This window comes from Tetrahymena thermophila (genome assembly GCF_000189635.1).
Source record: "Tetrahymena thermophila SB210 genomic scaffold scf_8254796, whole genome shotgun sequence".
Classification (NCBI taxonomy): Eukaryota; Ciliophora; class Oligohymenophorea; order Hymenostomatida; family Tetrahymenidae; genus Tetrahymena; species Tetrahymena thermophila.
Window position 1 is genome coordinate 39,242 of NW_002476552.1, and position 15,738 is coordinate 54,979.

A 15,738-nucleotide genomic window follows, 5' to 3' on the forward strand; every position below is an offset into this window, starting at 1 on the left:
TCTCCTTGGTAGGAGGGAAGGGCCAAATCTGATAGGTGGTAAAGAGGAGGCCCCATTCTGAACAGAAGATCTGGAATACAAATGGGAAGCGAGCATAATGCGTAGTCAAATCATGGAAGATTAGTAGAAATGCCATTAGGGTGTAGGTGACCCTTCCCTTCTAATATATTACCCACAATTATATATAAATAAATTGGTATACGTATAATAATAATGTATAAGTAATTATATATAGGGCCCCTATCCCGAGTGCATGTCACCATGTGCGAGTATGTATGTATGTATCACCAATTTCATTATTACTTTTTAAATATTGAATAAAAAATATATCATTAAATAGTTAATTAGAAGGAAAAAATGAAGAAAGAATATGAAATAATAAGATTAAAATATAATAAAAGCAAAAGCTGAAAATAAAATGATGATTTAAATTAACAAACAAAGGAAGGACAAAAAAAAAGCAAGCAAAATAAAAAGAATAAGAAAAAAGAGCTTTATTCTTTTAAATTAGTTTTTATAATTAAAAATATCACAATCCAAAGCAAATAAACTGTTTTACCGAAGGTTAAGTGTCAAATTTGAGAGATTAATGCACTTTGCTAAACCAGAACCTAAGCCTGATACACCCATTGCACCAATTTTGTTGTAACTTTTTAAATATTGAAGAAAAAAATATATCATTAAATAGTTAATTAGAAGGAAAAAATGAAGAAAGAATATGAAATAATAAATAAGATTAATTGATAATAAAAGCAAATTTTGAAAATAAAATGATGAGTTAATTAACAAACAAAGGAAGAACAAAAAAAAGCAAGCATAATAAAAAGAAAAAGAAAAAAGAGCTTTATTGTTTTAAATTAGTTTTTACAATTAAAAATATCTCAATCCAAAACAAATAAACTGTTTTACCGAAGTTTAATTGTCAAATTTGATAGATTAATGCACTTTGTTAAAGCACAACCTAAGTCTGATGCACCTTCATCACCAATTTCATTATTACTTTTTAAATATTGAATAAATAATATATCATTAAATAGTTAATTAGAAGGAAAAAATGAAGAAAAAATATGAAATAATATGATTAATTAATAGTAAAAGCAAAAGTTGAAAATAAAATGATGAGTTAAATTAACAAACAAAGAAAGAACAAAAAAAAAAGCAAGCACGATAAAAAGAAAAAGAGTTTTATTGTTTTAAATTAGTTTTTATAATTAAAAATATCACAATCCAAAGCAAATAAACTGTTTTTACCGAAGATCAAGTGTCAAATTTGAGAGATTAATGCACTTTGCTAAACCAGAACCTAAGCCTGATGCACCCATTGCACCAATTTTATTGTAACTTTTTAAATATTGAACAAAAAATATATCATTAAATAGTTAATTAGAAGGAAAAAATGAAGAAAAAATATGAAATAATAAGATAAATTAATTAATAACATAAGCAAAAGTTGAATATAAAATGATGAGTTAAATTAACAAACAAATAAAATACAAAAAAAAACAAGCACAATAAAAAGAAAAAGAAAAAAGAGCTTTATTGTTTTAAATTAGTTTTTTTTATTAAAAATATCACAATCCAAAACAAATAAAATGTTTTTACCGAAGATTAAGTGTCAAATTTGAGAGATTAATGCACTTTGCTAAACCAGAACCTAAGCATGATGCATCTTCATAGTCTATTTCATTCAAACTTTTTAAATATTGAAGAAAAAATATATAACTAAATAAACTAAGTTGCTATACAAATTTACAAAAAGCGAGTTTTATATATCATGGTTTTACATTTTATAAAATTAAAATTTTAAATAATTTTTCCGAATTTTTTTTCTCTTAATTCTTTTTTATTTAAAAAATTTTATTTTTTTTTTTGAAAATTAAAATATAAAATGCATTAGATTTTTAATCATAAATTATATTTTTCTAATATTTATCTAAAACCTTATTGGATAGATTAATTAATTAAAAAATAAATGATTGATACAGTTTTTTAAATATAAAAGCTCTTTTTTATTTATTAATTAGGCATTTCATTCTAGTTAATTAGAAGGAAAAATGAAGAAAAAATATGAAACAATAGGATTAATTAATAGTTAAAAAAAATAGTAAAGAATGAAAAAAAAAGAAATTACAATAAAAGAAAAAGGAAAATAAATTAAATGAGCTTTAATATTTATTTTAAATTAAATTTTATAATTAAAAATATTACAATCCAAAACTAATACTTTTATAAAGTGTAAGTTTTAATAGCAAAAAATGAAGAAAAAATATCAAATAATAAAAAATGATTAATAATTTATTAAAAATTGAAATGAAAATTAAGTTAAAATAGCTAAAAAATTATTGTTTTAATAAAAATCAATGAATAATGATGATAATTTCTTTTACAAAAATTATTTATTTAAATAAATTGAAAGTTAAATATATAAAAAATATTAATAATAATTAAAATAAAATTTATAAATAAATATACTTTAGATCAATATGGAGAACCTAATAAGATAAAAGTGAAGACCTTAAAAACTTTTTTTATTAATTTATATAAATTTATAGGATATTAATAAAAAAATAAATAATTACTTCTTCTAATTCTTCATAGTATTTAATCTACTATATCATTTATTTTTTTTTCAAAAATATTAAATATCAATTTATGAAATTTAATTAATTAATTATAAATGGATAAAATGAAGAAATAATATATAATAATTAATTTTCAAATATTAATATTTTAATTTTGTTTAATGAAGAGATATCACAGAAAAATTAATTTAAAATTGATTATTTAATCTTAATATTTGTATTTAAAACATATACTAAAATATAGTGGAAATTAGAGATGTCCAGTTAGTTAGTCAAATTAGAAAAAATTATAGTAATTAATTAATAAATGTTCTTAAATTTTATAAAAATAATGTTTATAGGTAGATTTATGTTTTAGCTCTATAATTATAGGAATATTTATAATATCTCTAATTATTCTCTAAAAATAAAAATAGATTAGAAATATGATTAATGGGTAATATTTCAGATTAAAATATAACTGGTATATAAAAGCTTGGCATTTATATAATTAAATAAGATATTATATAGCATTAAAAGTTTCAAATTATTTGATCGTTTTTGGAGAAACCGGTAGGATTGCTTAAGAGGAATTAATTTATTTAAGTAAATTTAATTTTTTTATTTTTTTTTAATAATATATTTACTTACAAAAATATGAATGATATTTATAAATATAAAATCTATCTATATCATATTAAATTATTCAAACATTTAATATTTATTCATCCTTTTTTCACCACTTATTTATCATCAGAATTATTTTTGAAAGATAACTAATCTTTTTGATTTAAGACACTTGCTTATTACTTTGAATTTTTATGATTATTTCAAACTCCTAAAAATTTTATAATAAATTTGTGTAAATTTTAAATAAATATCAAATAGAATAAACTTTTTAATTAAAAATTATTTCTTAAATTAATAAATAAAATAACATTAGTGGAATAAAAATATAAAAAAATAAAAATTTAATCAAATATATCAAATAAATTCAAAGAGCTTTTTTGTTTTAAATTCATTTTTATAGTTTAAAATATAACAATCCAAACAATTAAGCTGTTTTTACCTAAATTTAAGTGTCAAATTTGAGAGATTACTGCACTTTCCTAAAGCAGAACCTAAGCCTGATGCACCTTTATCACCAATTTAATAGCCACTTTTTAAATATTGAAGAAAAAATATAAATAGTTAATTAGAAGGAAAAAATGAAGAAAAAATATGAAATAATAAGATTAATTAATTAATAATAAAAGCAAAAGTTAAAAATAAAAGGATGAATTAAATTGAAAAAAAAAGAAAGAACAAACAAAAAAGCAAGCACAATAAAAAGAAAAAGAAAAAAGAGCTTTATTGTTTTAAATTAGATTTTTTTTATTAAAAATATCACAATCCAAAACAAATAAACTTTTTTTACTCAAGCTCAAGTATCAAATTTGAGAGATTAATGCACTTTGCTAAACCAGAACCTAAGCCTGATGCACCTTCATCACCAATATAGTTTCCACTTTTTAAATATTGAAGAGAAAATATATCATTAAATAGTTAGAATGAAAAAAATGAAGAAAAAATATGAAATAATAAGATTAATTAATTAATAATTAAAGCAAAAGTTTAAAATAAAAGGATGAATTAAATTGACAAACAAAGAACAAACAAAAAAGCAAGCACAATAAAAAGAAAAAAAAGCTTTATTGTTTTAAATTAGTTTTTTTTATTAAAAATATCATAATCCAAAACAAATAAACTGTTTTTACCCAAGGTTAAGTGTCAAATTTGAGAGATTAATGCACTTTGCTAAAGCAGAACCTAAGCCTGATGCACCTTGATCACCAATTTAAAAGCCACTTTTTAAATATTGAAGAAAAAATATATCATTAAATAATTAATTAGAAGGAAAAAATGAAGAAAAAATATGAAATAATAAGATTAATTAATTAATAATAAAAGTAAAAGTTAAAAATAAAAGGATGAATTAAATTGACAAACAAAGAAAGAACAAACAAAAAAGCAAGTACAATAAAAAGAAAAAGAAAAAAGAGCTTTATTGTTTTAAATTTATTTTTTTTATTAAAAATATCACAATCCAAAACAAATAAACTGTTTTTACTCAAGGTTAAGTGTCAAATTTGAGAGATTAATGCACTTTTCTAAACCAGAAACTAAGTCTAATGCACCTCCAATACCAATTTAGTTTTCACTTTTTAAATTTTGAAGAAAAAATATATTATTAAATATAAATGCCTATTTAATTTACAAAAGGCGAAATGTAATATATCTTAATAACATAATAAATACAGCTAAATAAGCTTAAAACAGCTTTATTTTTGAGTTTTTAGAAAGCTTTAAATTCGCAAAATATAAAATTTCAAATAATAGATACCGTATATTCTTATAACTTGTCATTTTTTTTGAAAAAAATAAATTTTGAAAATTTTAATTTCAACTAAAATTAAAAATTTAATATTATAACTCAAAAAACTATTATAAAAAATAAATAAATCAGGTAATTTAAAATTTTTAATTTTATTTAAAACAAAATAAAAAAGGACTTTAATGAATAAATCTTATAATTTTTTTTATTTGATTAATCTAGTTTATCGCTTATCCATGAATTAAATTCTTGAATCTCAGCATTCGCAAGAATTTAATTCATGGAAGTGCTATATTTTTAAAACTCACTCTATTTTTTTGATTTTCCCTCTTAAATAAAGAAAAATCAAATTAATCTATTTCTCTTCAATTTATCTTTTTTAGAGGTTTTTAATAGCCCACTTTAAGAAATTTTTCTTGGTTTAATTATATAAAATATCACAATCCAAAACAAATAAACTATTTTTACTTAAGTTATAGTGTAAAATTTGAGAGTTTAATGCACTTTGCTAAACCAGAACCTAAGCCTGATGCACCCATTGCACCAATTTTATTGCCACTTTTTAAATATTGAAGAAAAAGTATATCATTAAATATTTAATTAGAAGGAAAAATTGAAGAAAAAATATGAAATAATAAGATTTTTTTATAATATAAGCAAAAGTTGAAAATAAAATGATGAGTTAAATTAACAAATAAAGAAAGAAAAAAAAAGAAAGCACAATAAAAAGAAAAAGAAAAAAGAGCTATATTGTTTTAATTTAGTTTTTATAATTCAAAATATCAAAATCCAAATCAAATAAACTGTTTTTACCGAAGGTTAAGTGTCAAATTTGAGAGATTAATGCACTTTTCTAAACCAGAACCTAAGCCTGATGCACCCATTGCACTAATTTTATTGCCACTTTTTACATATTTAAGAAAAAATATATCATTAAATTGTTAAATAGAAGGAAAAAATGAAGAAAAAATATCAAATAATAAGGTTAATTAATAGTAAAAGTTAAAAATAAAATGATGAGTTAAATTAACAAACAAAGAAAGAACAAAAAAAAAGTAAGCACAATAAAAAGAAAAAGAAAAAAGAGCTTTATTGTTTTAAATTAGTTTTTATAATTAAAAATATAGTAATCAAAAACAAATAAACTGTTTTTACCGAAGGTTAAGTGTCAAATTTGAGAGATTAATGCACTTTGCTAAACCAGAACCTAAGCCTGATGCACCCATTGCACTAATTTTATTGCCACTTTTTAAATATTTAAGAAAAAATAAATCATTAATTAAATAGTTAAATAGAAGGAAAAAATGAAGAAAAAAATATAAAATAATAAGGTTAATTAATAGTAAAATTTAAAAATAAAATGATGAGTTAAATTAACAAACAAAGAAAGAACAAAAAAAAAGTAAGCACAATAAAAAGAAAAAGAAAAAAGAGCTTTATTGTTTTAAATTAGTTTTTTATAATTAAAAATATCACAATCCAAAACAAATGAACTGTTTTTACAAAAGTTAAAGACTCAAATTTGAGAGATTAATGCACTTTGCTAAAGCACAACCTAAGCCTGATGCACCTTCGTCACCAATTTCATTACCACTTTTTAAATATTCAAGAAAAAATATATCATTAAATAGTTAAATAGAAGGAAAAAATGAAGAAAAAATATCTAATAATAAGATTAATTAATAATAAAAGCTAAATTAACAAACAAAAAAAGAACAACAAAAAAAAACAAGCACAATAAATATAAAAAGAAAAAAGAGCTTTATTGTTTTAAATTAGTCTTTATAATTCAAAATATCACAATCAAAAACAAATAAACTGTTTTTACTTAAGGTTAAGTGTCAAATTTGAGAGATTAATGCACTTTTCTAAAGCAGAACCTAAACCTGATACACCTCCATCACCAATTTCATTTCCACTTTTTAAATATTGAAGAAAAAATATGAAATAAAAAGATTTATTTATAATAAAAACAAAAGTTGAAAATAAAATGATAAGTTAAATTAACAAATAAAGAAAGAACAAAAAAAAGTAAGCACAATAAAAAGAAAAAGAAAAAAGAGCTTTATTGTTTTAAATTAGTTTTTATAATTCAAAATATCACAATCCAAAACAAATAAACTGTTTTTACTCTAACTCAAGTATCAAATTTGAGAGATTAATGCACTTTGCTAAACCAGAACTTAAGCCTGATGCACCCATTACACCAATTTTACAGTAACTTTTTAAATATTTAAGAAAAAATATATCATTAAATAGATAATTAGAAGGAAAAGTTGAAGAAAAAATATGAAATTATAAGATTTATTTATAATAAAAGCAAAATTTGAAAATAAAATGATGAGTTAAATTAACAAATAAAGAAAGAACAAAAAAAAGCAAGCACAATAAAAAGAAAAAGAAAAAAATGCTTTATTGTTTTAAATTAGTTCTTATAATTCAAAATATCACAATCCAAAACAAATAAACTGTTTTTACCTAAGGTTAAGTGTCAAATTTGAGAGATTAATGCACTTTTCTAAAGCAAAACCTAAGCCTGATGCACCTTCATCACCAATTTTATTCTAACTTTTTAAATATTTAAGAAAAAATATATGATTAAATAGTTAATTAGAAGGAAAAAATGAAGAAAAAATATGAAATAATAAGATTAATTAATAATAAAAGCAAATGTTGAAAATAAAATGATGAGTTAAATTAACAAACGAAGGAAGAACAAAAAAAAGCAAGCACGATAAAAAGTAAAAGAGCTTTATTGTTTTAAATTAGTTTTTATAATTAAAAATATCATAATCCAAAACAAATAAACTGTTTTTACAAAAGGTTAAGTGTCAAATTTGAGAGATTAATGCACTTTGCTAAAGTAGAACCTAAGCCTGATGCATCTTCATCACCAATTTATTTTAAACTTTTTAAATATTGAAGAAAAAATATATCATTAATTAAAGTAAGTTGCCATACAAATTTATAAAAATCGAGTTTAAAATATGATGGTTTTACATTATAAAATTAAAATTTAAAATTTTTTTTCATCCTAGGGAATTCACTGCAAACTCATCTTTTTTGAAAAACGCCCATTTTTTTGGATATGATTATAATCAATCTAGAGTTGTTGATTTTTGAATTCATAAAATTTTTCAAAAAAAAAATGACATATTATAAAAATAATCGTTATCTATATTTTATTTCAAATTTTACATTTCATGAATTTAAAGCTTTCTAAAAACTCAAAAACAAAGCTGTTTTAAGCTAATTTATCTTTATTTATTATTTTATTAAGATATATTACATTTTGCTTTTTGTAAATTAAATAGGCTTTTCACTTTAGTTAATTAGAAGGAAAAAATGAAGAAAAAATATGAAATAATAAGATTAATTAATAATTAATAAAATTAACAAAGAGTGAAAAAAAAAGAAATCACAATAAAAAGAAAAAGGAAAATAAATCAAAGAAATTAAATGAGCTTTTATATTTATTTTAAATTAAATTTTATAATTAAAAATATTACAATCCAAAACTAATGCTTTTATTAAGTGTAAGTTTTAATAGCAAAAAATGAAGAAAAAATATCAAATAATAAGAAATGAATAATAAATAATAATTAAAAATTGAAATGAAAATTAGGTTAAAATAGATAAAAAAATTTTGTTTGAATAATGATCATAATTTTTTTTACAAAAATTATTTATTTAAATAAATTAAAAGTTAAATATATAAAGAATATTAATAATAATTAAAATAAAATTTATAAATAAAATATACCTCAGATCAATATGGAGAACCTAATGAGATAAAAATGAAGAGCTAACAAACTTTTTTTATTAATTTATATAAATTTATAGGATATAAATAAAAAAATTAATAATTACTTCTTCTAATTTTTTGTAGTATTTAATCTATTAAATCATTTTTTTTTTTAATTAATTATAAATGGATAAAAGAACAAATAAGATTTAATAATTAATTATCAAGTATTAATTTATTAATTTTGTTTAATGAAGAGATATCACAGAAAAATTAATTTAAAATTCATTATTTAATCATAATACTTGTATTTAAAACATATACTTAAAAATATAGTAAGAATTAGAAGATGGCCGTTAGTTAAATCTGAAATAATTCTAGTAATTAATTAATTAATAAATATTCTTAAATTTTATAAAAAGAATGTATATAAGTAGATTTTTTTGTTTTAGTTCTGTAATTAATTATAGGAATATTTATAATATCTCTAATTATTCTCTAATTGCATAAGTTTTTTTTTGCAAGCACATTTTATTTAGGTATATATATAGATTGCATCCACCAAATTAAATTTTTCAATGGCATTTGGCTAAAATATATTAAAATAATAAATCTATTTTAATTATTTATAATAATCAATATAAAAACAAATTTGGGTTTAGAAAATAAAATTAATAATAATAAATTTATTTAAAAAATAATTTATCTGAATATACAAACATAAATAGATATATATATATAATTCATCAATCATCTTAGTTTAAAAATGATATGACATAAGTATTTTGTAATAAATGTTACATTGAAAATATATTTAAGAGTTACTTAGTTGAATATATTTCATTATTTATATTTTTAAAGTAGTAAAACCAGCCAACAGTAAAGATTATCACAACAAATAATATTTGAATAACTACCAAAACTATACTAAGGATTTCATAGTAGTTATAAAGCAAAAGATTTTACTCTTAAAAGAAATTCAACAGATATTCAAACTATTTAGAGAGCTCTATTTTAAATTAAAATTACTTTATGGCAGGGATATTTTTATTATAGTTATTAAAGCCTTGTTAAAAGCTTTCGGCGTTTTAGCTAAAAGCAAAAGATAAATAATCTCTGTATACTCCTATAAAGTAAACTAAACCATTAATAAGACCTTGCTAAAAAGCTCCCTTTCCAACTGTGTTGCATTCATTGTATAGAAAATCTCCATTTTGATACTAACTGTATTTTTAAATAGTGTCGCAAGTATTTTGAGTAAAAAGGTTAATTAAGAAATCTTCAAAAATTTCTTAGTTGTGCTATTATTTTGAATTTACATTTTCTAAATTTTTTTTTATTAAATTAGGTAATTGATTCATCTAATCTGTGACTTAATTTATAATTTTTTGGTATTAAGATATTGAAAATGCTTATTTTTCAGGCATGAGGAACGCCATGGCAAGACCCTATCTCACTCTTAAAGAATTTAATACAGTAAAATAAGAAACGCAAGCAATATCTTTTTATAAAAAATAAAATTTAAATATGAGTTTTATTAAATAAATATTTTTTTTTACTATTAAAATTGAAAATGGCTCTCGAATTGTCAATAAATTTCTCTTCAATAAAATAATTTAATATCGGATGTATAATACATAAGCAAAATATTGCAGTCAAACCAAGTAGTAACTTTTTCAAAGAGTATTTCAACGATTAAGTCTTGCTGATATTGAATTTTTTTTCTTCGTATGTTTCAGTTTAATTCAAAATATTAGAAAATTTTGAGTCAAATTTAGAAAAATTCTACTTTTAATTAATTGAAAATTAGCTAATTTAATTTGCTAATTTATCTAAAATTTCTTTCAACTATTTTTTATCAAAAGTTGCAAAAAGTTTTAGAATTTGTTGCTATTTTTTTTTAGCAAAAATGTAACTTGGAATGATACTAATTAAAAAAGCCAAAGTCATAAAAGTAATCACATATAAATAAATGATGCTTAAGCTATGAATTTCTGAGAGCTAATTTTAATATTCTTCATTCATTTGAGAAAAAATAGATTGAACTTGTTCATTTAAATCTGGGTAGTTCATCTCATTTTATTTTTTGATTATTCCTTCAGGATCTTTATTAGAAACAAAGTAATAAATCCCATATATTTACAATAGAATTGAATAAATCATAGGCAAATCTTTTTATTTTGCTATTTGAGTGTTTTGATAAATATCTTAAATAATTGAACCTTTTTAAATTATATTAAAGACCTCAATCTCATTATTAGTGTTATTAAATAATTGTTTCATATAATCTTTACTAAGATTAATTCTTGACTGGTTTTATTCATTTAGAAGATCCATAAATTGCTAGTGTTGAGAAGAAGTAGTTGACAAAAAATTGTTTTAATTTAATAGAATTATATTGCGTTCAGAAAGGGAATAACTAATCTAAACATTTATCATATAAATCCAATTTATGTATTTGAAATTTTCTCTTTGATAAATTAAGTTCTCAATAAAAGTAAAGAATCCCAGCAGATTCATAGAAAGAGTGACTAAAATAGAAGCTATTCCCAAGATATTAATTACTTTCAGATATTTCATCTGCTTTCTTTTGTGGATATTTTCAAAAACTTACCTTTTTTTTTAAAAAATCGTTGAAATAATTATGAACAAAACATTAAATTGAATAAAAATTAAATTATTTTGTTTTGAGCAAAATCTATTTTTTGTTTTTGTCAAAAAATCAAATTAATTTACACATTTAAATTAATAATAATTTTATTTATTTAAAAAATTAAATGCTTAATGAATTAATTTTATTGTGAAAGAAAACATTTTTTTCTTTATGCCATAAAATAAAATAAAATAAAAGATATTTACATAGTTTAAAATGAGCTTTTTGATGATGAGGAGATAGATTAAATGTCTAAATTTTACTGAAGGATGTTTTCTTAGAAGTTTTTGTGCTTTAAATTACTTTTTTTGAATTTAAATTAACTCTTGGTTTATGCTTTTGTGGGAGTAGTTGACAAAACTAATTCACATTTACTGTTAGGTAAAGGTTCTTCACTCTATTGTTTTGAAAGATAATAATTTAAATTATTTAAATTTAAATTTCTGCTTTTATTTTCTTAATCCTAATTTAATTTTTACAGGTCAACATCGTAATTAAAGTGAAATTAGTTTATTTATTCTATCTGATGATGTCTTTGATTTTTATTGTGACTAAGGATAATTGTAGGTGATTCTAAGTTATTGTTACTCTAATTTGCTTATTATTCATGGAAGTAATTTATATTATTCTCTTTATTTATATTTTAGCATTCGTCAAACGATTCATCAACTTAAATATTCAGCTAATGAGTTTAGCTAGCAGCTGGAGTCATCGGCATGCACTCAAAATTATATCTAGGAGATACAGCGGTAATTATTGCTTTATTTCTTGTCATATCTGAGTCTATGATTTGCTTAATTAGTATTCCGTTCGATTTATATAAAGAATTGTAGTTCGTAGTTGAGCTGGTTAATTAATTTGTATAAGGAAATTTCTCATTTTAAAGGCTATTATACTTTGAAAGCTAAATTTAACTTCTAGTTTGCAATGTATTATCATCATAATGATCGCTGAAATTAAAATTTGTCAAACCAATTTAATTGTATTCTAAACAATCTAACTCTAATTCCAAAGAAATATTGCATATTTCCTTTATTTGTTATTAGTAGAATTTTAATAAATCAAACTTTTCTTTTAATGAGTTAAGAGGCTATATATTTTCTATGGCTAAGTAAATACCTGATTAAAATTAGCTCAATTCATTTTAAAAGTGAAGAGATACTGTAGCACTAAATATTTAAGCATGCTTCAAATAGTTTAAGAAATTCCAATCCTCCAAAGATTTTTCCTTTAAGAAATCTTAATTCGGTGATACGAAAACAGTTTAAAATTATTTGTTCTTTTCCTTTCGAGAAATTTAAATCAAATAATGAATTATTGGTATTATGCTCTCTGTTTTAATTAATTGTATTTATGAGTGATATACTTTTTCTTTTAAATATTTTTTGTAAAATAATTTGTTGGCAAGTTTAATCAGATTAGGATTTTAGTTATCTAATAATAAGTATATAGTTTCTTCATAGATAGGCTTTGCCCATAAAGTGAAACCAAAATCTTACGAGTCTAAGATTTAGCTTTGAATTTGCAGTTAAATTGGCACACAATATCCAGCTTAGTGTTTTGCTAAAAAGAGAGGCAAAGTCTAAATATCGCTGTAAGTTGGTAATAGTAATTATTGTAAAATTAATTGCTAATCTCTTTAATAATTACTTGAAGGAAGTACCTAAAAAATAGATTTATCTTAAATTTGCTACTTATTTAGATATCCAAAAGTTTTGACAAACGAGGTATTAACCTTTTTAATAGCGCCAAAAGATTAATCTAAAAGGGAAACGAATGCAAAACAGCTTGATTTATGATAGTATTCTTATCTTGCTAAATACTATGAAGAAGATCTGTTTGATTTTTAGTAGGAATTAATTAAATTCTACTTATAGAGCAAATAAAAATCAAAATTAATGCAAATATTTTTAAGAGCCTCGCTTTTGTGATTCTGTTTTAATTATAATTAGATCTTTGTCTCTAATTTGGTCCTTGAGTCCATATATTATTTTAGCAGTGTAAACATTTCATTAATTTTGATGAAATTCTTCATAAGCATTTTAATTACCGCTGAGTATAAATTCAAGCATTCACTATAAAGTAATTAAATCTTATTGATATCTTCTTCAAATTGCAATAAATTATACAATTTAAATTAATTTCTTCTACCTGCAAATCTATTTACATCATTATTTTTACTTTCAGCTTTTTTAAAGATCGTTTCAAGCTTTTGTTTGTCTTTGATTCCTAATAAAAGCCTTTTATTTGTCTTGACATTAAATATCTTTAGATAGGCAGTGCACTGATTATTATCAAATGTAGACAAAAAAGTCAAGTAAGAAAAATCTATTTCATTAAGTTTGTCCTTTTATTTTCTATTTGTTATTGTGTCCTCGTAAATATTTGCAATTACCATGACTTCCTGTTAATAATTTGCATCATCATTATTATTTAATTAATTTTCTGATTAAGTCTATTAATTAATTTAAACATACTTATATTATTAATTACTTTACTGATATTAATAAAAACAATAATTAAATGTAAGTTTTTGGGATAAATAGAGAAAATTTACTGTATTTGATTTAAGGCTGCTTTCTAGAGCTATAAACGGGACTTATTAAGAGAATATTATACTGGAATTTTGAGTTTTTTATGAAAATTTGATCTTTTGTCTAAGGTTATCCATTAACTATCTGCAAAATATGTCTACTTTTCTATTACTATCACCTAAAATGCATCGAAAAATAGCTGAATTTACTGAATTAAAATTAGACTCAGAACTACTTAAATTTATAAAGGTATACCATTCCAAGAAAACTACATTCCCAAGCTTATAGCTAATAGGAAAAGAAATGATTGCTATTAAGAAGAAAATATTTAATATTTTGGCATCTTAGCTACACATAAGCATAGATAAACAAGTGATTGTTCTGAAAAAAATAAGAATTATAGACCATCTGCATATATTTTTATTTTAATACGTATGGTTTCTCAAAAGTATAACTAATTTAAAGGTATTTATAATAATGGCAATAGCAGATGTAGCATAAATATTGCTAAAACAGCTCGCAACGCATAAAGCGCCAACAAAATAAAAGCATATTAGGTTAAATAATGAGTCACATTTCTGCAAAATATCTTAACTTTAGAAAGAGTAATCATAATCAACAGAAATAACTAATGATCCTATATTATATTAAAGAAGTTAATATTTTTGATAAAAATGGAAATGAAAATCAACCTATAAGCAAAGTTAAAAAAATATTAGCAATCGACAAATAAAATTGATATGTGGCTATAGAAAAGTAAAGAGATGGAATTGCAACCGTATATTAATAGTTCTAAAAAATATATGAAAGCAATGAATAAAACTAGCTTTTAGTTCTACTACCCATTACAAATAAGCAAAATAGAAGAGAAAGCAAAAGGAAGCAATTTATTGAGAAAAGCAAACGAATCTCCCAATTATTAGAATTATTTTATAAATTTGAAGTAATCATCCGCGCTTTTAAGAAAAATATTGATCTTAATATTTTAGAGAGTTATCTATCACTAGAAGCTAAATTAGAATAAGTGTTGTCATCAATTTAAAGCTGTATTATACTTAGCTACCAAAAACAAAAGCTAAATAAAGAAAAAATCATATTTCTTTTGCTTTCCTTTACAATCTAGTAAAAATCTTGAATGTAAAATAACTTCAATCTATCAGTCAAGGTAATCTTTGAGTCTTTATTCATTTTTTGCTTTTTTTATTTGATGAATACAAATTTGTTTGTTTCTTTATTTATTTTTAACTATTGTATAAAAATGGTGTTTTTAGCAAGTTTGAAATTAATTTGAATTATATTTAAATAATATCTCTTGTTCATCTTGTTATAGTTCCCAGTTAAAATAAGATATAGTAATAGTTAATAATTTATCATGTCATTAATTAACTAATAAAAACTGCTCTAAATAATAGAAATTAATAATTATTCTAAAAATAGTAAATCTATCTTTTAAATAGTATTAATAATTTGATCTCAATTAAATTTATAGCTAAATGCCTTAATAAAATCTAGTGAAGTTTCATCACTATTTTCTAGAAAGGACTTTATTTTTTGATAATTTTTTCTAGAATTAAAATATTTAAAAAAAATAGATTTTTATTTATAAAATTATACATTTAAATCAATTGAATACATTCAATTATTTATTGAATTTTTTTAATTTTAGCTTTTTAAAAAAATTTTTTTTTTCTAAATCCTGATTAAGTAATTTAATTATTTGAATTTTTTCAATATATGACTGACCACCCATCTATCTATCTCTGATTGTTGCTATATTTTTAAAATAAGTTTTAAATAAAATTATTAAGATTTAATTTAAATTTCCATAATTAATTTGCTTTTCAATCAATATTTTTGAGAAAAAAAAATAA

At 21.0% G+C, this 15,738-nt stretch overlaps 1 protein-coding gene across 1 annotated transcript in view; it reads right to left on the bottom strand. All coding sequences in view use genetic code 6, as the record gives it.

Annotated features, from left to right (window-relative positions):
- Positions 1-13,731, bottom strand: part of TTHERM_00964310 (transmembrane protein, putative) — a gene marked incomplete at both ends in the record, with an annotated part of 18,029 nt that extends 4,298 nt beyond the window's left edge. The window contains 19 exons of the mRNA XM_001008919.2: positions 560-649; positions 910-999; positions 1,252-1,341; positions 1,603-1,692; positions 3,631-3,720; positions 3,979-4,068; positions 4,319-4,408; positions 4,672-4,761; positions 5,404-5,493; positions 5,749-5,838; positions 6,091-6,180; positions 6,439-6,528; positions 6,764-6,853; positions 7,067-7,156; positions 7,414-7,503; positions 7,754-7,843; positions 9,710-10,181; positions 10,240-11,294; positions 11,540-13,731. Coding sequence (XP_001008919.2) covers positions 560-649; positions 910-999; positions 1,252-1,341; positions 1,603-1,692; positions 3,631-3,720; positions 3,979-4,068; positions 4,319-4,408; positions 4,672-4,761; positions 5,404-5,493; positions 5,749-5,838; positions 6,091-6,180; positions 6,439-6,528; positions 6,764-6,853; positions 7,067-7,156; positions 7,414-7,503; positions 7,754-7,843; positions 9,710-10,181; positions 10,240-11,294; positions 11,540-13,731 — 5,159 coding nt within the window. The remainder of the gene's footprint in view (positions 1-559; positions 650-909; positions 1,000-1,251; positions 1,342-1,602; positions 1,693-3,630; positions 3,721-3,978; positions 4,069-4,318; positions 4,409-4,671; positions 4,762-5,403; positions 5,494-5,748; positions 5,839-6,090; positions 6,181-6,438; positions 6,529-6,763; positions 6,854-7,066; positions 7,157-7,413; positions 7,504-7,753; positions 7,844-9,709; positions 10,182-10,239; positions 11,295-11,539) is intronic.
- Positions 13,732-15,738: the final 2,007 nt, after the last annotated feature.